This window comes from Erythranthe guttata, chromosome 11, assembly GCF_056151865.1.
Source record: "Erythranthe guttata isolate IM_541 chromosome 11, IM_541, whole genome shotgun sequence".
In the NCBI taxonomy this organism is placed as follows: domain Eukaryota; kingdom Viridiplantae; phylum Streptophyta; class Magnoliopsida; order Lamiales; family Phrymaceae; genus Erythranthe; species Erythranthe guttata.
Window position 1 is genome coordinate 2122930 of NC_142543.1, and position 23178 is coordinate 2146107.

The 23178-nt window shown below is 35.1% G+C and overlaps 4 protein-coding genes across 6 annotated transcripts; 2 read left to right on the plus strand and 2 right to left on the minus strand.

The window, feature by feature from the left end:
• The first annotated feature begins 632 nt into the window (after positions 1-632).
• TOC90 (Avirulence induced gene (AIG1) family protein) lies at positions 633-5067 on the plus strand. Its single transcript, XM_012984859.2, has 3 exons — positions 633-1010; positions 2097-2232; positions 2643-5067. Exons 2-3 carry the CDS (start codon positions 2106-2108, stop codon positions 4883-4885), a joined length of 2370 nt encoding a protein of 789 aa, XP_012840313.2. The 5' UTR covers positions 633-1010; positions 2097-2105; the 3' UTR covers positions 4886-5067.
• A 3923-nt stretch (positions 5068-8990) lies between these two features.
• LOC105960669 (plastid transcriptionally active protein) lies at positions 8991-10678 on the minus strand. Its single transcript, XM_012984860.2, has 4 exons — positions 10560-10678; positions 9669-9829; positions 9362-9510; positions 8991-9245 (listed from the first exon to the last, which is right to left on the minus strand). Exons 2-4 carry the CDS (start codon positions 9795-9797, stop codon positions 9203-9205), a joined length of 321 nt encoding a protein of 106 aa, XP_012840314.2. The 5' UTR covers positions 9798-9829; positions 10560-10678; the 3' UTR covers positions 8991-9202.
• Positions 10679-12031: 1353 nt separating this feature from the next.
• On the plus strand, positions 12032-16534 carry LOC105960671 (bifunctional purple acid phosphatase 26). 2 transcript variants are annotated; one of them, XM_012984863.2, is made up of 10 exons: positions 12032-12355; positions 12779-12965; positions 13061-13261; positions 13442-13553; positions 13709-13935; positions 14218-14356; positions 14994-15214; positions 15584-15696; positions 15767-15928; positions 16138-16534. In XM_012984863.2, exons 1-10 carry the CDS (start codon positions 12258-12260, stop codon positions 16202-16204), a joined length of 1527 nt encoding a protein of 508 aa, XP_012840317.2. In that variant the 5' UTR covers positions 12032-12257; the 3' UTR covers positions 16205-16534. The 2 variants fall into 2 exon arrangements, with proteins under 2 accessions (XP_012840317.2, XP_088681306.1); XM_088825180.1 differs by lacking the exon at positions 16138-16534 and having other exon boundaries at positions 12050-12355; positions 15767-15932.
• LOC105960670 (synaptotagmin-5) lies at positions 16499-21530 on the minus strand. Of its 2 annotated transcripts, none has more exons than XM_012984862.2 (13): positions 21070-21530; positions 20866-20970; positions 20698-20748; positions 20423-20543; positions 19975-20096; positions 19241-19342; positions 18857-18931; positions 18655-18734; positions 18333-18483; positions 17997-18227; positions 17621-17905; positions 17412-17525; positions 16499-16912 (listed from the first exon to the last, which is right to left on the minus strand). In XM_012984862.2, the coding sequence occupies exons 1-13, from the start codon at positions 21172-21174 to the stop codon at positions 16763-16765; spliced, it is 1692 nt and encodes a 563-aa protein (XP_012840316.2). In that variant the 5' UTR covers positions 21175-21530; the 3' UTR covers positions 16499-16762. The 2 variants fall into 2 exon arrangements, with proteins under 2 accessions (XP_012840316.2, XP_088681304.1); XM_088825178.1 differs by having other exon boundaries at positions 18333-18486; positions 18658-18734; positions 21070-21470.
• Positions 21531-23178: the final 1648 nt, after the last annotated feature.

Genomic DNA, 23178 nt, shown 5'->3' on the forward strand with positions numbered 1-23178 from the left:
CACTTGTCTTGTAAAAAAAACAACACTCCATAGTGTGTGTGTGTGTGTGTTAGTGTGTGTGTGTGTTAAAATGGTGAAATTGGAAGGATTAGTACAAATTACTGCCACTCTCCTGAAGTATATTTAAATTATGAAAACTTCCCTCATGTTTGGGTAATTATAAATTTACTACCACTCTTCAACCATATATTGTTTTACACGTCAACTCTTATAGTTTTCCTACCGAAAGAGGGATTTTTTTATAAAACAATATATAGATGAGGGTTTAGTCGTTTACCTTTGGGCGGCCGAAATTTATCAAATTCAATTCAAAGAGAACCAATGCAAATGCACAACAAAATATATATATATATATATATATATATATATATATATAATCGAATTAATTTTGGTCAAATTATTTAATTAAACTTAATGGCCATCCCAAATATTTCTTACCAATTATTTAATTTAATTGATTATCTAATAATAATAATCAAATTAATTTTCGATCTAAAACCAAAAGTTGGTTTGCTGAGGAGAGGAGGGATTCCATTGGTTAACTCTCCTCAAAAGTCAACCGTTGACTATATCTCTTCTCAAAAGTCAAGGTTGGATTGTTTTTTAATTTGTAGCATGAAAACTGTTCCCTTATTATTCTCATCCATCTTAAACTTGCATGAAGGAAAAAGAATAAAAATAAATAAAAAATATTCAAGGGTGTTTATGTAATTACATAGTTTCCCCGAGTCCATATTATTATTTGACGATTTTAGCGGCTAAAATTTGTTAGCAGAACAGCGTCGTTTTTGTGGTTCTTATCCTTGTTGGGTATATCGCAGAAACCCCCAAAATCATACTTCATTGTTTTCTTCAATCTCTTTCGATTAATCAAATACACAGTGTAGAAGAATCGGGGATAAAATTACTATCAGTTTGATTTCGATTTTTTTTTAATTTTTATGTTCAATCGGAACTCGCTGGAGCTGTAAATCTTCTTTGATTGGAGGTGCCGATGTACAATTAATCAGGTATTCGTTTTATACTGTAATAATGTGCTCTTAGTTTTACCTTGGTTGGTTGATTGCGATTTTATTTCATTAAATAAAGTATTTTAGCTGCTCTTGTTTTCTATTGGATTCGTTGTAGCTTTACTGTTAATTTGAGAGCTTTAATTGTTCTTTGCGGCAGAGAAAAGTTTGTGTTCTGCCAATGGGGTTTTGTGAGGTTGTATCTATATTTTGTGATTGGTTGAAAGAATGGCTGCAAAATATGTCTTGTATTGATTATGTTATATCATTATCGCCTCTTTAAGTTGCAATATTAATTGCTGTCGTGAGTTCGTTCGGAAAACCTTAAGTTCTTGATGTATTTACACGATGAAACTCGCGGTTTTCTACAAGGTCGTATAAAACAAAATACGGTGATGAACATTGTCGGCATTGATTTACGGATCAGGAGAGACAGATTGGATTTTGGAGGTTTAGATTGAGACTGCCTTTGTATTCGTTTTTGTAGAAGATTGACTGAGTGGGATTTTCAAGGTGGTGAAATACAAAATCAAACCTCTGACTCACTAGTCTACTCAGTCGACATGTATAGATAATAGTGATAATAGTTCTCTCTTTCTCATCCTCAAAAAAAAAAAAAAAGTTCTCTCTTTCTCGCACCTATGCAAAGCATGTGTGTTATTACAGATTAAACATGGCTTGATCGATTGAGCCCTTGCTACTTGATTTGGCCTGCTCTTAACTGGAAAACGGTGTTTCTACTTTCTAATTAGTAAGCCCTTTGAACCACAATGAGATGTAATTTACTGCGTGTCAGGTTTGATGCTTTTGAAATTATGCAATTGGTTATGCTAGAATTATGCTTAGTTCCTCGTGACAAAATTGTATAGGAAGCAGGCCATGCTTACGTACTTTCTAATTTAATGTTTATTGGTTTATTGGTCTTGTTCACATTGTAATTGATCTGTAGCATTCGTGCATAAATGTAATGCTTGGCTAGGTTCGTTTATGATTGCCTTCAAGGCTTTAACTGCACGTGGCAAAATGCCATCTCTAACTTATTTCATGTGAAGTTTTGATTAAAGAATTAATGTCCTGTAATCATAGGTAGTTACCATGACAAGCATTAAGGATTGGGTTTTCTCTCAAGTGATATCAAAGTCAATAGGTTCGACCAGACCACTGTCAGCATCGGATAGCTTTTTGTCGCAGGAACCTCAGAATGAAGAGCTTGGAAACAGAGGTATCGCATTTCAGTTCACTACTATTTTCTAAGTCTAATGCATAGGAGATGTGAGAATATTAGGATTTATCCTTGACTTTTTTTTTTCATTGTATTGTTGTCTTTTTCTAACAGGTGTATTTGTTTTTCTTACTATATTTTTTGACCATTGAAATACATATAAGTGGCAACCAATTTCATTTTGGTTAACTTAATTGTCAGTACTAGAGAGGACATGTCATTCAGTATCTAAATCTCATTTTTCTTCATTATATTTGATGCTTGACGAAGAATTATGTTGGCTTGACAAAACTGGTAATTCGACTGCTAAAAATCGAATCGTGTTTTCTTTTATTGATTTTTGTGTTCATCTTTGTATTGAAAATGAGAAGTAGTGTCTAACAACAGTTGCTTGATATTTCTTGTATCAGGTTTAACTCAAAACAATGCCAATTTAATTTCACGGCCAGTTTCTACTGAAATACCTTCCGCATCTAGTGATAATCAGATAACTCAGAATCCCTTGCCGCCACAAGTGGAAAATTCTTCCGGGTCCAATGTTATCACCGAGGAGAAACACACAGACCCTCTTGCAAAAGTTGAAGCTTTACAAATTACATTTTTACGTCTTCTTCGGCGATTTGCCCTGTTTCAAGATGACCTTACAGTGGCAAAGGTCTTATACCGCATCCACCTCGCGACTTTAATACGAGCAGGGGAATCAGATTTAAAAAGGGCGAATCTGAAAATTGGCAGAGCTCGGGTGATAGCTGCAGAGCAAGAAGAAACTGGTGTACCTCAACTGGACTTTTCTCTTAAGATTCTTGTTTTGGGAAAAACTGGTGTGGGCAAGAGTTCCACAATAAATTCCATACTTGGTGAATCAAAGGTAACGACCAATGCATTTCAGCCCGCTACTGATCGAGTTCAAGAGATTGTGGGAATTGTGAACGGCATCAAAATATCTTTCATCGACACACCTGGCCTATTTCCTTCCTCAACAAATTCCGACCGTAAAAATCGGAAAATTTTGCACTCGGTGAAGCGGTTTATTAAAAAATCACGTCCGGATGTTATCTTGTATTTCGAACGCCTCGATTTGATTAGCATGGGCAATCACGATTTCCCGTTATTGAAGCTCATAACCGACGTTCTTGGTCCTGCAATATGGTTCAGCACCAATATTGTTATGACTCATTCATCTGCAGCCCTTCCGGAAGGTCAAAACGGATACCCCGTAAGCTTCGATTCCTATGTCTCTCACTGCACACAGGTGCTCCAGCACCATATTCACCAGTCAATATTGGATACAAAACTCGAAAATCCCGTGATTTTGGTGGAGAATCACCGCCACTGTAAAATGGACAACTCCGGTAAGAAGGTTCTCCGTAATGGGCAGTTATGGATGTCCCAGTTCATGTTGTTTTGCATATGCACGAAAATCCTCGGTGATGTCAACACTCTTTTGGAACTTGAAGACAGCATGCAATTGGGGCCCTCGAGAAATTCCAGGCTGCCTTCTCTGCCTCATCTGCTCTCGTCTTTTCTTAAACACCGTGTCAAATTGAGCTCAAATGGTGCGGATAATGAAACCGACGAACTCTCTTTCTCTGACACCGAAGAAGAAGATGAATACGATCAATTACCTCCTATTCGCATACTGACTAAATCTCAGTTCAAGAAGCTAAGCCCTTCTCAGGAAAAAGACTATCTTGATGAATTGGATTACAGGGAGACCCTTTACATGAAGAAACAGCTGAAACAAGAATACATGGCAAGAAAGGAGAAAGCCCCTGATGATAATATCGAAAGTCAAGAAGGTCCTCCAGAGCCAATTATGCTCCCAGATATGTCTGTACCTCCAAGTTTCGATTCAGACAATCCTGTCCATAGATTCCGCTGCCTTGTCACGAGTGACAGGTGGCTTGCAAGACCAGTTCTCGATCCACACGGATGGGATCACGATGTGGGCTTCGATGGAATCAACCTCGAGATAGCAGCACAACTGGGGAAGGATATAATCACCTGTGTTGCAGGACAGATGAGCAAGGATAAACAAGACTTCAATATCCAATGCGAGTCGACAGCAGCCTACGTGGCACCTAGTGGGCCCACGTACAGCGTTGGCCTCGATGTACAGTCTGCAGGCAAGGAATTGATCTGCTCGGTTCGAAGCAACGCAAAGGTGAAAACTCACAAGTACAATGTGGCAGAGTGTGGTGTTTCTGTGATGTCGTTTGGGAATCAGTACTATTACTGTGGCAAGATTGAAGATAGTATATCGATTAAGAAAAGGGTGGATTTGAAAACGAATGGTGGTGTGATATCAGGGAGTGGGCAATTTGGTTACAGTGGAAGCTTTGAAGCCACTTTGAAAGGGAAAGACTACCCTGTGAGAGAGGACAAGACGAGTCTTTCGGTGAGTCTTCTTTCTTTCAAAAAGGAAACGGTTTTGGGTGGGAATATACAGTCGGATTTCAGATTGGGAAGGGGTACAAGAATGTCGATAAATGCTAATTTGAACAGCAGAAATATGGGCCAGGTATGTGTAAGAATGAATAGCTCTGAGCATATGGAAATAGCTTTAGTTGCTGTTGTATCACTCTTGAGAGCCCTTTTCCGAAAGAAGTCGAACAACAACTTTAGCAGTAGCGAAACAACAGAAACGGGATAGTTTTTGTTCTCTTTCTTTTTTTATGATGCGGAATTGGAAAAATCGACGATGTTGGCGAAGAAATTTGTAGGGAAGAGGAATGTTGATGTCTTTTTTGGATCTTGTATATCACCTATCCTATACAGGAAAATTTGATGGAATTGGTTCCATTATTTTTTTTTTCCGTAATAAATCCGTGTTTGTTATGTTTTTCAAAATATTTTTGAAAAACGATTCGAAAAGTTTCATTCAAACATGATTTGGTTTTGTTACAGGAAAAAAAATGTTTTCATTAAATATAAATAATCAAAAAAATTATGTTTCAATTTTGCCTTGTGTTACATGACAAAAGTAAGGTAGATAAGCAAGATGGCTCCACTAGTCATATCTAGAAAAGATAATAATGTTTGACTAATTGACCCTTTTCATAGTAACGTATCAAAATTGAATTGCATGTGGATAGATATATGAAAAAATAAAATAAAATAATAATAACAAAAATTGGAGTCCACCTAAATCCTATACAAAAAGCACCATTCACGAAACAAGTACATGCGTTTACATCTCTCGTGTGGTTTCCTGGCGTCTAATTCTTACGATTTTCCTATACAACAAACAACATTTGGCGTTTTACATCTCTCGTGTGGTTTGCCGGCGTCTAATTCTTGCGATTTTTCTATACAACAAACAACATTTACGCAAAGTAACTATGCACACAAACTCAATTAATTACAACACATAAGGCAATTATTAACAGCAAACAATTTTTCAAGAAAATGATCCCCAAAAAAGAATAAAAAAATCAAGGCGAAGAACCCCATAAAACCTCAGAAATAATGGTGGCACATTCAGCAGCATCAGAAACACAAGCTTCTCTAACTCTGTTCAATATCACCTGTTTCAAAGCCCTCTTCTCTCTCTGCCTCAGCCCTTCTCCCATTTCAATCTGCACCGCAAATCTCGCCACGCACCTCTCGAACGGACTCTCCTTTGTCGTTTTCGTAGTCTCGTAAGACCTCTGTAATTCGACCAGCTTATTTATCAGTCCGCCGTTGATCATAGCTTCCACGGCTTCTTTCCTACCGAAAAACCCGATTTCCATTAAGCAATTGAATGCCGTCGCTCTCGATTCCGATTCTTCCGATAAATAACCGACGATCCTGGAGATCCCGCCACGGGATTCGATTTCCTCCACCAAGGGGCTCTTGATTGCCTTTATCAATGATGAGAGGACTTGCAGAGAAGAAGGGGAATTCATCGAGATTAATGCGTCCACACTTCCTCCGACGAGTACCGATCCTACGAACACGTCTTTGTTGAAGAGTACGAGCTCTTTCATGGCGATTGCCGCCTTGTCGCGGACGGTTATGGAGAAACGGGGGTTGCAGAGAACCCATTCGAGCTCTGCGAAAACCCCTGATTTCAGCAGAAGGTCTTGCAATTGTATGTCGAAACCCTGCGAGAGCCGCTCCTGCAGAAGGGTAATTTTGTCGAACAGTTTGTCTGCATCGAACGACGGCGGCGAGTTCGCCGGCAAACAGCGAATCGCCGAAAGGGTTTTTGTCAGGTTGGACACGGTTTCGCCGTCGATCAAGGATCGGAGCTCCGATTCGACGCCGGCGGCGAGCCGGGAAACCTCGTGGGACCTTACTCGGTGGGATACAAACGATACGAGGCCGTGTTTTGATGGCTTGGAATTATGGAGCTCCTGAACAGAATCGACCAAACGGGAGAGCTGTTGAGAGAGGGAAAACGGAAGCGAGGCTGAAGCCGTCCGGAGCTCGAGTAAAGCTTTAATGGCGGACGAGTTGGAATCCGGCGAGTCGTGACTCGGTTGGAAATTGTGGGAAACCCGGTTGAGAGCTTCAAGAATTTTGAATAAGCGCTGATGTGTGTCAATCGCTTCTGGTTCTTCTCTCTCCTCCATTGCATCAGATTTTCAGATTCTAGAGAGAGAAAGAAGATAACCAGAGACAGATCCTGTACGTGTATGTATGGGTCTCTGCAAAAAGTGGGGATTTATGAATGGGAAAATCTGGAAGAAGAAGACCCCCCATAATTATTATTTTTTTGCTCATATATAAAATAAAGGCTGCGGCTATATGCAATACTCATTCCACTTGTGCAAGACCAAATTAAAGAAAGATTCCAAAAGATTCTATTTTATTAAGATGGAATGACAAGTATGCCCATAAATTAAATTAGTTTTTTTTTTCTCATGTAAGACCAAATACAAATAATGAGAAAAAAACAAAAATCGACACCAAGGTGTCGAAAAACTATGCTACAAATCGACACTTAAGCGTCGAATTTCATAGGTAAAAATCGACATTGACATGTCGAATTTATAGCACAAATTCAAATGTCGAATTTTATACCTCAAAATCGACATCTAAATGTCGATTTTTTCCTGTAAAATTCGACATGTACATGTCGAATTCGTTTGCGCGGGATTTTTTTTGGAAAATCGATATTCTAGCTAAAAAAACCCATAAATGCATACATTCTTGGGTTCTTCCATCGTAGAAGCTTCTATTTTGATGTCTTCTGACTCCATACTTGCCATCTTTGTAAGATTTGTTGAGTTTTGATGATTTTGAATTTCTAGGTTTTGTGGGTTAATGGAGGAGGAAGGAGAAAGGTCTTGTGGATTTTGGAAGATGGAGAAGATGAGAGTTGGTCTTGTAGTTTTGTGGTCTTGTGATAGGGTTTTTTGTGTTTTTGAATTTTTGGTCTTGCATATTTGGAATTTTTTATTTTTTTAATAAATAAGGGTATTATAGTATTTATACATTAATTTTTTTAATTTGGTCTTGCACAAGTGTAATTAGTCTTGCATATAGCCGCAGCCTAAAATAAATTAATAAACTTTGAACACATGTATGTTCCATAAAATAAAATAATTTTACGAAACTACTGCGAAAGACAATCTTTGAGAAATTTGACTGACTTTTCAATTATTATTATTATTATTATTATTATTATTATTATTATTATTATTATTATTATTATTATTATTATTATTATTATTATTATTATTATTATTATTATTATTATTATTATTATTATTATTATTATTATTAATACAAAAGAAAATTGCTTGGTCTTTCATCTAACAACAGTAACAAAATAAAATTTTGTTTTGTCTCTTTTCAATTATGTTCTAGTACATTTATTTTAGTTTAATCTTTGTCACCCGCATGAATATAACTCAACTGATTATGGGCTAGTAAGCTATTGCAAGATCCTACGATCAAGTACCGGCAACTGCAGTATATAAATTTCAACTCCAATAAAAATTGGTTCCTTCTGAACACTATACTCAGGTTGGTTGTCCCGAAGGCCCCAGAGCCAGTACGGGAGGAATTTCTTGATTGTCAAGTTAAGTTACGTACATGTACACGTGGACCAATAAACAATGCATTCATGCGCAGCATATTCGAATCTTAGCATCTAATGTTGGAATATTAAATACATGCTAATTACAGTTAAATCTCTATAAATTAATACAGTTGGGACCATCAATATTTCATTAATTTAGCGAAATATTAACTTATCGATAAATTAATAATTATTAATTTATACATTAATTAATAACTTATTAATTTATAAAATTACTTTTATTATTATTTTCAATAAATACATTTTTTTTAAATTTTACGTGTATATTATTCATTGTACCATTCGTTCAATGCACTATAGAGCCCGTTTCACGAATGGAAGCTCTTAAAACAGTAATGGTATATAACGATTTATGTTGAGTTATGAGAAAACTATACCGAAAGTTCTAACCATGTTAAGAAAAGTGAGGGACGAGATTGATGGTAATATGAACTTCTACAAGAAACAAGCGAGAATTAAATTATATTATATTAAGCCTTCACAGATCTATAAAATATGCACTGTACCATATAATTTAAGAAATTTTTTTATGCATTATTAATTTATATATTATATGGGGCTTCTTAAATTTTCCGAATGTGTATTATCTTATAAATTTAGCGAATTATTAATTTAGCACGTTGTCCCCGAGTCGGGATTGGGAAAATTTTATTATTTAAGCGAGGTTATTAATTTATCGGGTATTAATTTATCGAGGTTCTACTGTAGTAATTACACTATGATATAATTTGTTAAGCTTCTAAAATTTACTCAAAGCCCAACACCAAAATTGTGGATCCAAGCCCAAACTCAAAGTTACATGCTAAACTTCACATATGTTTAATTAATAATTATTTCTCAAAAAAAATATATTAATAATTCAAGAAAATGACCATAAACTCTAGAAAAACAATAGTCGAAACCAATTACTTACACCCTGCCCCTGGTTTTTTTTTTCTATACAGAGCCATATCCCAAGCAGTTGAGGCATCTTTGAACCCTACAAAAACAAGAATGCAAGAATAACCCTTTCACAACCTCGTTCGATAACGAAACATGATTTATTTATTTTATTTTTTATACGGGATAAGAAATTTTCGAGCAGAAACGACTCACTTGAATCCATCACAAGTTGGGCAAACACATGGATTGATAAAAATTGGATCATAGAGCGGAGACCACTTTATCGTGCCATTCCCTTCACACAGCTTGCACTTGTAGTACCCTATTGTTTTACAAGCCCGACACGACTTCCCGTATTTTGTCTGCAAAATTGACCTGTATTACACGAGTGCACGAGGCATAATCACAAGAAGGAAAAATGATGTGTGCAATTACGAATGCTAATAGATATTTATTGCAGTTCTAAGCTAGTTCTTGACAAAAATCAAGAGGAGCACACACGACTGCGTGTATCTGTAACCTTTTTAATCGAGGCGATGCGATCAGAAACGGAAGAGCTCAGAAAACCGATAGCGAAACTTCCACCAAGAACTGTAGCGGCAGCTGTAGCTACCACACGGAATACTTTGGAAGCACCCAAACCAGACATTTTAAATAACTCTTCTTTGGAATGTTTCTTAACTGCCCAAAAAAAGAAAAAAAACGGGATTTTTTAGTCAAATTAGATTCCTCAAAGACTAGATAACTAGTGAAAATTACAGACTTTTTATCTTTTTCTCAAAGAAATTATTTCGATCAAACTCGTAGTAGTGATAACTGACAACTAACGGACTGTAAGTGGACGAAAACATCAATTGCTCAACAACATAAGATATCAAAGATACAAACGAGGAAAAGGCGAACGACACTGCGCATTACAATTCCAATTGATGGAAAATTTAAATAACTATTGCTCGGCTCCTCAAACACGATAGGATAATAAAATCATCATAAACGTAAACCTAAAAAAAAAGATCAAAAACAGGGAATTGAGCCTAACAAAATGTACTAAAATTCCATCCAGTTTCTAGTTAGAACAATTAATTCATCGGAAAATAGAATCGACAGTCGAAAGCTAGATTCGAAAGTTAGCTAAAATGAAAATACTAAAAAAATCAATAAGTATCCAGAAACTGTGTATAATATATAGCAGCTGCAATGGCGCCTACGTGTAGTGAGAGCATCAACTAGGAAATAAAGAAAGCAGAGCACACAATACAATTCGAATTCCTCAAACCCTAACTAGGTTAATCAGATGGCTATTCGACAAAAAGAAATTGCTTTGAATGTTAGAATTTATAAACGCAAAACGCTGTAAATACATCTTGACATGGCTATAGAAAAAAAAAACAAATCGGAATTAGGAAATTACTCTGTCAGTTGCCGGATTTTCGCCGGAGCAGCTGAACTTTCCGATTTAAACAGTGTAGAGAAATGAAATAGGAGTGGCGGATTCAAACTGGGAAGAAGGAGAGCGAAATTAACCCCTTTGCTTAATTGTTATTTTGGGTAAATTACAATCACCCCTTATGTATGGTCAAATTACAAATAACTCCCTCATGTTTACCTAATTACAACTACCTCCCTCAATTGTGAATTTTCTTACACGTCCACCCCTTATAATGTCAAATTCAACATAATCTTCTAGATTCCGTGGAGTTTTCTCAAGTTTGTACGCGTTTTGTGCAACATTGCAGTCTCTGATTCACCATAATCTGGTATGTACAAGCCAAAAAACACATCTTATGATCATCTTACTTCAAAATGTGGAGCTCGAAAAAGATAAAACGGGTCAAAAATTGAGAATATGTCATATAATCTAGAAGATTCTATTAATGTGACACTGCAAAAGTGGACATGTAAGAAGATTCATAGTTGATGGAGTGGTTGTAACTTATAATTACTATAAGGGCTAAATACACTTTGCACCCTTAAACTATAGTGGTGGTAACACTTACCCCCTTAAAGTTACAAATGTAACACTTACCCCCCTCATTAATGAATTTAAAGATATAACTTTGACTTTGAATGATGTGGCATTTTTTCTTCCCAAATTGTCCTTCTAGCCATTAAATAAATAATGAATATGTAATAATAAAAAATTCGGCAACTTTGCCAAAACTTAATTTTATTATTTCAATATTGTAAATTTATGAATGAAAAAAATTGAATTTTAGTTTATTTTTGTTTTACCTTGTGTTCATTTGTAGCTAATAAAAAGTTAACGATTATTCGAATTGTAATTATAATTTTATAGTTTATATAGTTATTTTAATGTGTATATGACTCTAATATAATCATCTCACTTTTTACTTTGAGCATCACAAAATGTATTCAAAAGTTAATAAGAAATTATAATTTAAATGTCTAAATATTTAAATATTATTTTATTAAAATTTATATTTAAGTAACTTAAATAAATTTTCAAATCAATAATTATTATAAAAAAATTGGCCATTTAAGTCTTGAATATTTTTTTCTTGCGAATGTTTAACGTATTTTATATATTTTTTAAAATATTGAGATTTTTATTTATATTAGGGTCTATAGTAATTAAAATGTGGAGTTAAACATAAATCAAACTATTTTTTTAATAATTATTATATTTTATAAATTTTAGTTTTTGATATAATATTGAAAATATTTTATTATATATGCATCAATATAATAGCTAGAAGGACAATTTGGGAAGAAAAAATGCCACATCATTCAAAGTCAAAGTTTATCATTAAATTCATTAATGAGGGGGGTAAGTGTTACCACCACTATAGTTTAAGGGTGCAAAGTGTATTTAGCCCTTACTATAATTAGTATGTGGGCCTAGAATCATATTATTGGGCTTTCGGGGTTACCATTTTTCTCGGGTCGGGTCAGCGACATCACATCCAATGATAATCCGCCAAGTGTCCTCCTCCTCCTCCTCCGCTCCGGCGCATTTTTACGCCGCGGTTTAACAAACAAACTCGAAGGAAATTCTAAAATGCGCCTCCCGAATCACATCACGTCATCACCCACCTAATCTACGCCAACTAGCGTGGTTGTATATATATATATATATATATATATATGTATGTACAGTTATAGTTATATCACCCGGCGAATGAGGTCAGTTGTCACTCGTTGTTTTTGTTTCGAAGCGAAGCTTTCACACTTGGCTTCCAATTTCAGGTAAAATCACTCTCTAATTATCATACTACTGTGTGTATTTTGATACGTATACTGTGTGTGCAATATGAATGTGAATGCGGCACTGCATCCCTACGCATTTTACCCGCAAATGTTTATATCGGAATTGAATCATGTAAATCCGTGTGGATTTTTGGTTGATGTCGGTAATTTTGATTGTGGATGTTGATTCTCAGTCTGGTTCGGTAGATTTTCACCCGTGGTTGAGATTTTTGTACTCTGATTTAATGATTCGTTGAATCAATGATCTGGCGTCGGTTTTTTTTTTTTTAATTTAATTGTGGATCGTGTTTTGTTTGGACGAATGTTTTGTATTGAAATATTGTTCTTTGAAAATTGATGATTGTTTCGTATTGAAGTACATTGTTCTAGTCTTATGATGCTATTGATCATGTACTGGTTCAGGAAATTAGGGAAATCGGAATCGATGTTGGTTCAGCTGTTGTTTCTGTCATCTGTTCTCTTGATCTGCGTAGGCAGTGGGAACGCCGGTGAGACGAGTGGCTTTACTCGTAATGAGTGGCCATCGATTGATATTCCGTTAGACAATGAAGTATTTGCAGTTCCTAAAGGTTACAATGCTCCACAGCAAGTGAGTGCGGTTCTTAGCTGTCGTATAATCTCGTCCGAGAAAGAGGCAAAGAGTGAAAAACTATCATACTAAATATTGGTGCTATTGTTTTTCAGGTGCACATCACACAAGGTGACTATGATGGGAAAGCCGTTATAATCTCATGGGTAACCCCTGATGAACCTGGCTCGAACAAAGTTCAGTATGGCCTATCAGAAGGAAAATACGATTTTACTGCAGAGGGGCCGGTGCAGAATTATACCTTTTACGACTATAAATCTGGATATATTCATCAGTGTCTAGTTGATGGTCTACAGGTAACTATGTTCAGCACTGCGTAAATTGTAGTAACATTGGCTGGATGATGTAAATTGAAATAAGCAGTATTTTTGGTGTTTATTTGTATGTAGTATGAAGACATAGGAGTTAGATTCAGTTAACGCCAATGTTTTTCTCAAAATTTCGGACAATAATAGAAACCAACTGTGTTTTTGCAGTATGACACAAAGTATTACTACGAGATTGGGAGTGGTGATTCTTCGAGAAAGTTTTGGTTTCAAACACCTCCGAAAATTGATCCAGATGCTTCGTACAAATTTGGAATAATTGGTCAGTGTTTCTTTTCTTTACAATGTCTCGTACACTAGAGAACTACCTTTCTCGAGATCCTTCATGTTTAGTGCCATGTGGCTTCAGATGCTACTATCCATGATTGTTTTGCTCTGGAATGTTCAATTGTGAATGTTATCTTTTATTTTTTGTAGGTGATCTTGGCCAGACATATAATTCTCTTTCGACTCTTGAGCATTCTTTGCAGACTGGTACACAAGCCATCTTATTTGTCGGAGATCTTTCCTATGCTGACAGATATGAAAATCATGATGTTGGCGTCCGATGGGATTCATGGGGTCGTTTTGTTGAACGGAGTGCAGCATATCAGCCATGGATCTGGTCAGCTGGAAATCATGAAATAGAGTACTTTCCACAAATGGTAAATTGTCGTGACAAATATGTTTTGAGTTTATTTATTAGTTATTCAGAAAGTCTCCATCAAGATTTAGAAAATTTTGTTTCTCATCTAATTTTATTGATTCAAACGGTATTTTTTTTCTGTTTTTGCGTCAGCTCTCTTAATGACTCGACTTGCTCTTAATGTTTTTTCATGTTTATACTGTCACATAGAAAGTCTTAATATATGAACAACCATAACAATATTTGCTACGTTTTGTGTTCCTTTTTACTGACCACTTTTTATGTTTTCTCCGATGTTCAGCGGGAGGTTATACCTTTCAGAAATTATCTTCACAGATATCCTACACCTTATCCTGCTAGCGAAAGCAGTAGTCCCCTGTGGTATGCCGTGAGACGGTCCTCTGCCCATATCATTGTCCTGTCAAGCTACTCTCCATTTGGTAATTTAGTATTGTCATATATGAATTTGGTCTTGCTTATTTCATTTCGGTGACGCGGTATTAATCTTTATTCATGCACGTAAAGTGACTATCTTGTTTATAAAATGGAAGCTTAATGTTAATTGTTAACCAACTTGACCCTGGTTAAGCATCTTCATATATTGTTAAAATGGTATATCGGCCAATACAATATTCCTTGCTAATGTGCCAATTCTACGCTAGTTTTTAGTCCTTGTGAATTATTAGTAACCATATGCTATTTGTTTTCTTGTAATTGATGTTTTTTTTCCTGTGATCCCATTGTTACAAAAAACTAGAGGAAACTATCTCCTGTAATAGCTTCAAGCTTGATAGAATAATTTGATGTTTGTAATTTCATACTTGTAACTTGTTAATTCATAAAAAAAATATAGATAGTCATAATAAACTTAAAAGCCGAGGTTTAAGTTTATATTCTACTAATGTCCTAAAATGAGGAAAAAGAAGAAGAAAAAAAACCATCTTATGCTTATTGCACAACTAGAACCCTCAAATAGGTTAATTAATAATTTCCATCTCTGGATAGTCTTCACATGCATCTGCTTATCTTCATAAATGCTTGGCGTGTATTTAATTTCTGTCAATTCTAAACTGGCAGTAAAATATACACCTCAGTGGAAGTGGCTTCGACAAGAATTAAAAAAGGTTGACCGACAGAAGACTCCTTGGCTTATTGTTCTGATGCATGCACCAATCTACAATAGCAATGAAGCCCATTTCTTTGAGGGGGAAAGCATGAGAGTAGTTTACGAGAGCTGGTTCTGTCAATATAAAGTTGATGTTATCTTTGCTGGTCACGTGCATGCTTACGAAAGATCGGTTTGTTTTCTTCATCCAAGTCTTCAAATTCTGAATTCCATGATATATAGTATTTTTCTTTTTTTTGTGTCACTGTCATGCCAAGGTAGATAACATAATGGTTGAAGTTACCCGATTTTAAGCTTTCCCCCTTGAAAGGTCTTCTTCACTCAACAAAACTAATATATAAAATATGTTCTCTTTGTATTCTGAACCAAGCTGCGCTTAATAGTAACTAGGTAATGCGAAACTTGAAAAATATTCGCCTACTTCTGCGTGTTATTTATCACTAATAATATGAGTAGCAATAAACAACATTTGTATGCACTTCAATCATTTTTTTTCTTTGTTTAATGTTCGAGTGTTAAGATAGTGAACTTCTGATTGCAGTATCGAATCTCAAGTTTAAGACAAAATGGTTCTTCCTATCCGGTACCAGACAAATCAGCTCCTGTTTACATAACTGTTGGGGATGGAGGAAACCAAGAAGGTCTTGCTAAAAAGTAAGCTTAAATAATTGTGCTTCCCATTTTTCAATTATATATATGACGTGGCTAAATTTGATATCTGCAGATTTAGAGATCCCCAACCAGATTATTCTGCTTTTCGAGAAGCCAGTTACGGACATTCTACATTAGAGGTGAAGAATAAAACACATGCCATTTACCATTGGAATCGAAATGATGATGGGAAGAGAGTACAAACCGATACATTCGTGCTACACAACCAGTACTGGTGAGTACACTTCAAAACTCTGGTGTGATAATTTAGTTCGCCAAAATTTAAGTCGTAAGTCTTGAATGTGTCAGAACTTGGATCAGGTTTTAACGGAGTAGGGTCCTGAATTTTGTTTTCGTTTGCGGCATTATGGTTAAGATTGTTGATTTTTTATACACACTTGTTCGAAGAACAAATATGTAAAGACGTAAATGGTGGTGATGCAGGGGTAACAGTCGTAGAAGAAGGAAACTGAAGAAAAAAGTTATCCATTATGCCATTGCCAATTTGTAAAGCAGACAAATTTGTTCGATCTTCGCTAAGAGACAACACCTCGATTTGGCAGAGAGCTAATTTCTTGAGATGAGGAAATCAGAGCAGCCTAATAAAAGGTATCGTGTTGATCTAAACAGCATTTCCCTGATTCGTGAAGATAATATAATTTCTATTACAGCTTTTGTACAATCAATATAAGATCATTTAATCAAAAATCACATTTATGTTGATTTTCGGCGAACCGATTACTGTAAATAAAGAGTACGAGTATCGAAGAAAGTTTGTGAAAATAGCAGCACCCAAATGAAATGATTTTCCATGAAGCAAATTTGATTATTCTACGTAAAACTTGTCCCGACTTTACTCCGGTATCTACTTCAACATTTCCGCAACTTAACTGTCTATTGCTCGAATAAGTATATACACAGAAGTCTTACATACACAAAAATCACTTTTACAATCACATTACTAGATAAATGTAGGCCGATTGATGTCACTGGGAAGAATTTGAATATGCTCTCTGTATGCATCTATATAGCCGGAGTAATGTATAAATATAAGCCACAAAACAGTTGACTAGGACGAGTCCCGATAAATCGGTTGTGGGTTCCACTTGAGATTCAAGTTAATGGTTCCTGATTTAGCACCATCGAGAGGAAATGCATCTTTATATTCACCTTCCAATAGAACTCTTGTTAATGTTAAGATGCATCTTCCCATATAATCCTGCATACGAAGAAAAACGTAGAAATATGCTAAGACCTCATTTATTTGTTAGTAAGATAAGTCATGATTAATTAAATAATTTGACCTCATCTGATATTTGATTAGTTCTAATTATGAGAAAAATGAGCTCTTATATTGGTTTAATTATAGAATTAAGTAGTCATAAAATTGTATAATCCTATTTTGTTGGATCATATTTTGGCAACAGAAATGTGGCCTAAAAGAACAAAACTGGACATTCGGATACCTAACCTAACAGCTAATACGGTTCGAATGACAGGGCTATAAACTAAGACATGCCATTTCCTCATACAGAAGTAGAGGCGTATACGAGATTGATACACGTGATGAAGAACGTATATTGATTTGTAGGCTAATGCATAACTTTTTTTCAATTTACATCAATTTATTTTGGTAATCCACTTTTTTTAAATTGTCAATGATTAACCAACATAATGCACTACAAAATAACAGAGGGAAGACAAGAGCAAAAAGGTACCTTCCCAAACGTGTCGTGGTCCCACACTTCTATAATTAGCATATCATGCAATCCATCCTCAACAACGAAATCGAAAGTTTGATTCCAGACAGGATTTAAACTTTCATTCACAACCTTGAAACACAAGAAACATAAATTAGCAATTAATTAATATTTAAAAAAGAAGAATCAACAGTTTTTCAAAAAAACCGAACTAAAAGGCGACATACCCTGGTTTTGTTTTTTGATTCGGTTTTCTTCAAAGCGACCACCACATAAGGATCAGCCTTCCCCATCAAGTCGGTCGGTGCCAAATCTTCAGCAGATATAACAGTAACAGAAAGTACACCTCTTACTATAACATCTCTCTTTTTATCACCATTTTCAAGTATATCTCTCCCGTCTGCTCCGCTGTTAAAGACCTTCTCCAGTGAAGTCTCAGTGTACTTCTGGGTAAACGGATTCGTAAAGCCGTTTTGCATTCCAGTAGGGCAATAAAGAAGCTCTAGTTGCACCTAAAACGCGCAAGATGCAGAGATAAAAACAAGATTATTTTTCCACAAATTATTAATAGAAATTAGAAGCTCGGACAAGAAGATTTATTACCTGACCCCTATTTTTATTGTCCCTTTGAATCTCCAAATCTTTGACCAAATTCAGCCACACATCCTTCACTTTGCCAGGCTGAAGCTCAGATAGCCGAATTTGAGCACATCCAATTAGTTCCGCTGCCTGAAGACCTTCGTCGTCGTAAATCTTAACCACCAAGTGTTGAGTTGAAGCGTCTTCAATTACAAACTCGAAATGTTCATTCCAGACTGGGTTCAACTGGTTGTTCTAGGGGAAAAGAGAAAATATAAACGAAATTACATTCTCTCTCCGAATTGGTGAAAGGGTAACGGAGAAGATAAGTATGAAACAGGAGGATATTTAAAGGCTTACAATTGTCCTGCCTTTCTTCATTCTGTCGCGCAGTGGCCGAACATACAAGACAGCAAAAGGATCAGATTTCCCTATAATGTCTTTATTTGTTAAGTCTTTTGCTTGCACAAGCTTCACCTCCAGAATTCCAACAGGCTTCAGTTCAAGGTCACTGAAAAACCGAAAAGATTTGCGTACAGAGATTTCAGTATTTTTAGTTTTTTTGTGCATGTATAGGATTTTCAATGTTGTGCATGTATAAAGCATTTTTATCACCATTTTTAGTGGAGAAAATTAAGTGAAATAAAGAACGAGAAATGAGTTGCTAAACTGTGGCACATACGTATAATCTCCAGGCAATATAGGGATAACTTTTCGAACTGGCCATGTAATAGAATCTTCGACAGCATCCCTTATAGTAGTCTGTAAAAATAAATACCCCTCGATTATTTCCAAAAGAGTAAAAGAAGATACGGAGAAAGTAGTAAGATCATCAATCACCGTCTTCTTTTTCTTGTTCTAGTTAAAAATAAAAATAAAAGAACCTCAATGGCATCAGAAAGGCCGGGTATTGTTGATAGATCTCCTCCAATAACTTTTAGTGTAAAATCCAGCTTTTTCTGAATATCAAAACAAAGAACCTTGTTACTTGCTTCCATGCATTTAACAATGGCATGCTTCTGTGTCTACCTATGTATATGGGCAATAACTTATCTAATACACCGTGCATGTGTGAGAAGTGAATGGTCCAAAAACTTCAACTTTTATTGGTATAATGTCTAAGGGGACATTAAGAAAATTGACAGGCCTAGCACAAAGATATTGCTAATACATTTGTATGCATATCGTTGACCTAGACTTGCTTCGTCATAATAAATACTAAACTTCTGTTAGAAGAATCGGAAGACTGGTTAAAGGAAACACCATACCTTTTGACGTAATGAGAAGCAAACAGCTCCAAAGCAAGGAAACTCATCAACTAGCGGGCCGAACATCAACCTGAAGACCCCAGTAAATGCAATGTTTTTCACCTACAACAAAAAATTATTACATAAATGAAGGGAATTTGCAATTTTAATCGAAAGAAATTAACTGATTTATTGAAGCTATAAAAGAGTCAAGTAATTCCTTTTAGTAAAGCATAGAAGTAAATGGTCCTTAAGGAAGAAAACTGATAGGCATTTTATTCTTCCGCTGATCCTAAGGCATTATACAGGTTAAATATGGATGAAGAGACAAGACACGAGTAATATTCATCAAATATCCTAAAATTTGTTATGCTATGTTATGATGCACGTATTCACGCTTTATTACTCCAGATTATTTCAGATTCTTATTCAATACTTAAGTTTCACATCCCTATTTCGATAATTACAAAAATATCTGGTAGTATTTAGCTTTACAACTAATCACTTCATCATAAGTTTAGGAACTGTCTCCAATTCTTATATACAGTATAATTGCTTGGAGTGTCAAGATCTATAATTCAAACTATTCAACAAATATCATCACCCCACTTTAAACATCGAATCGAAAAGTAAGGCTGACAATTCTCAAATGGATAAAATAAATGCTGAGTTAAAATAAATACTGAATTAAAGAGGACCATAAGCAAGGTTCTTAAGTTTCTAAATTTCAAGAGAAGAAGAAATCTCTTACTTACCTGCACCGGAAGAGCAACACCAAGATATGTCTTAATATCAAGTACTATATTTGGGTTCCCATCCCACTGCATCTCCATCTCCATGGTGATTCCTTCGGTTCCATCTTCAACAATAGAAATACCTGAGGCATTAAATAATTAGTGCACGCATCACCATTCAGTAAGCATATCTGACATAAGATTGAATGCTAGTATGCTACCAACACGTTTGGTCTTATGTTTTAGGATACATGAAATTATCTTCTCCAAGTTATATCTCTTTGTTACTTAAGATCTTTCTCTCTATGAGTGTGGACAGAAGCATACGACTCCCAGGAAATTATGCATGAAAAATTATTTATAAACGGTTAAGCCCACATTTCGTCATATACGAGAATAGCTACACGTGCAAAACTAGAAAGTCGGATGATGTTAAACTAGGATCAAGAACAGAAATCCATAATCAAACCTGTGAACTGAGGGGCTACAGTTCCAAGCGTGAACTTGGAAAAAGTCAAAGAAGCCAATATAACCGGCCTATATTGCTCTAAGATTGGCTCCACATTCGCCTTTATCAGTTCAGACGCTGCCTTCAAACCCCAAAACAATCCAAAAATCAACAAAATTTACCATAAACGAAGTCGAAAAGAAAAAGAAAACATAACTAGTACTCGAGAAACATCATAATCATAAATCATAAAAAAAAAAATCGAAAACCACGAATCCAAGCAAAAAAAACTACACCTCATTGACATACGGCCAGATCTTTTCCAGGTGAAGATTAAGCCAAGTTAACTAAAAAAAACAAAGCACACAAATTAAAAATAAAAATAAAAATTAGCCTCAGAAATCCATATGTACATACGAATTGAACAAGTAAAACATTTTATCCAAACAAAATAAATAGCAAACCTTTTGGCGCTGCGAGAACACAACCCAAGATGGATAAAACTCCGGCGACAACAACTTCCTCGAATCCTCCACCGTCATTCTCGCAAACGCCGCAATCGTACCAGCCTTCCCCCAAAAAAAAAAATCAGAAACAACTTCCTCAAACACCAATTCAACCACACTCCAAAAAAATTTAAAAAAAAAATCAACAACAAAAAAACTTACAAGGTCGGAGCGCTGCTTAGATCGGGCATTTTCGGAGCGAACGAAAGCAACAATCAGAGCTAATCCGACGACTAATCCGATCACCAAACCTGCTACAAAAGACATTTGCCTCCTCCTCCTCGAATTCTGCGCCTCCCTCGCTCTCTGATTTTCGAATTCCAACTTGTTGATATTATCCTCTCTCTCTCTTCAAAATACAGACAAATGGAAGCAAGAGTGTGAGAGAGCTGTGGGTGTGGGGACTCGATTTTGATGGTCGAAGTATATATACACATATACATACACTGGTACACCTGTATGTATATATATAAGTGTGTGTTGTGTGCGTGTTTTGGATTAACGGCGATTAGAGTTCCCTAATTATTTCACCGTTGTAATCAATGTTTAAAGACGGCCAGACTGTTGTTTTGGGGGAGCGGGGGAAGAGCAAGGGCACTTTGGGAATCAATAATTATTTACTTATTTTTTATTATTTTTTTATTATTATATTATTATTATTAATAATTACATTTGAGGTGCATAATTTGAAGATATCTTCTCAAGTTATTATTAATGCAAATATATTTTCTTTTTTCAAATGATTTTCAGTAATGCAACTAATCTATTTCAAACTCGTATCGACTTGAGTAAATTAGAATTAAGTGGAATTTTTTTTTTATCAATGGTTATATATTTCTAAATTTTAATATTAAATAATGCTAAAAAAGAAGTATATAGTAAGCACAAGCATGGTGTAATAATTAAAATAATTCAATATGATTTTTTGAAGGATAAATAAGTCATTTGAGTATGATAGGGACTAAAGAGTCATTTTACTCAAGATTTAAGTGAAGTGGAAATATTGATACTTTATGGGGGGCCCCGTCAAAAGGTGCATTTTTCAAGGGTGTGATTTGTGAAACAGTGAAAGTGTGTGATTTCCTTGCCGACATATTCAGTTGACAAAAATAATGAGAAAATAAATAATTAACAAGTCAACCAATAAGGAACCTCCACCTGGCATCCCCCAATTGAAGGTACTCTTCTCTTGTCTTTTATCACACCTGCATCCCAATTATAGGTGTTTTTATTATTTTATTTATTATTTATATTTAAATAGAGGTGTTTTTATTTTTCTCAAATTATAGATATGGAATGTTTTTGTATTGTTTAGAAGACAAAATTACAGATTTGACCTTGTATTATTGTGCATATTTTGGGCCCTAGCAATTCAAATGCATTGGCTCTAGGTAAATTACAGAATCCAAATTTAATGTTAAATTACGAAAATAATTGTTATGATTAGGTAATTACAATCATTTTTCAATTATGATTCTCCTTATATGTCCACTTTTATGAAGTTAAATTCAATATAATTTTCTACATGCCGTGGAATGTTCTTTAATTTGTACTCGTTTTATGTAAAAATGTAATTTTTAATGTACCACAATCTGATATTTACAAGTCAATAGACGTGTCTTATGATCATGTTGTTTCAAAATGGAGCTCGAATGGGGTAAAACGAGTATAAATTAAAGAATATTCCACATAATCTAGAAGATTCCACTAAATTTTGACACCGCGAGGCTGGACGTATAAGAAGATTTATAGTTATCGGAGGTTTTTGTAATTATCCTAACAGAAGGGTGTTTTTTAAATTTGACCTTACCTTATGAGGTGCCGTAATTTACCCTTAGATTATATATGCTTGATACTTATTATAAAATTAAATATAAGGTAAACTGTATGTTATTTATAATTTCATGTAATTCATTTTTCTGTAAAATAAATTTGAATTTGCACAAAAATGATACGGCGAATAATTTGTGTTGAAATAATTAATTTGTTGGGCCTAACTCTACCACATTGTCTACAATAATTAATTTATTATCCCAAATTATTTGGGCTAAACTTAAATAATAATATGCAGCCCAAAAAAAGAGCTGCCCATTTAGTCAGCCAACAAAGTACCAAAGTCCAGCCTGGGATTTTTTTTTCTTTCTCCTATTATCTCGGAATAATATTATTTTAATTTTTATATTATTAAATACAAAAAACCTTATTTCCCAAAATAAAAATAAAATCCATTTATTATATATATATATATATATTTTTTTTTTTTCATACTTT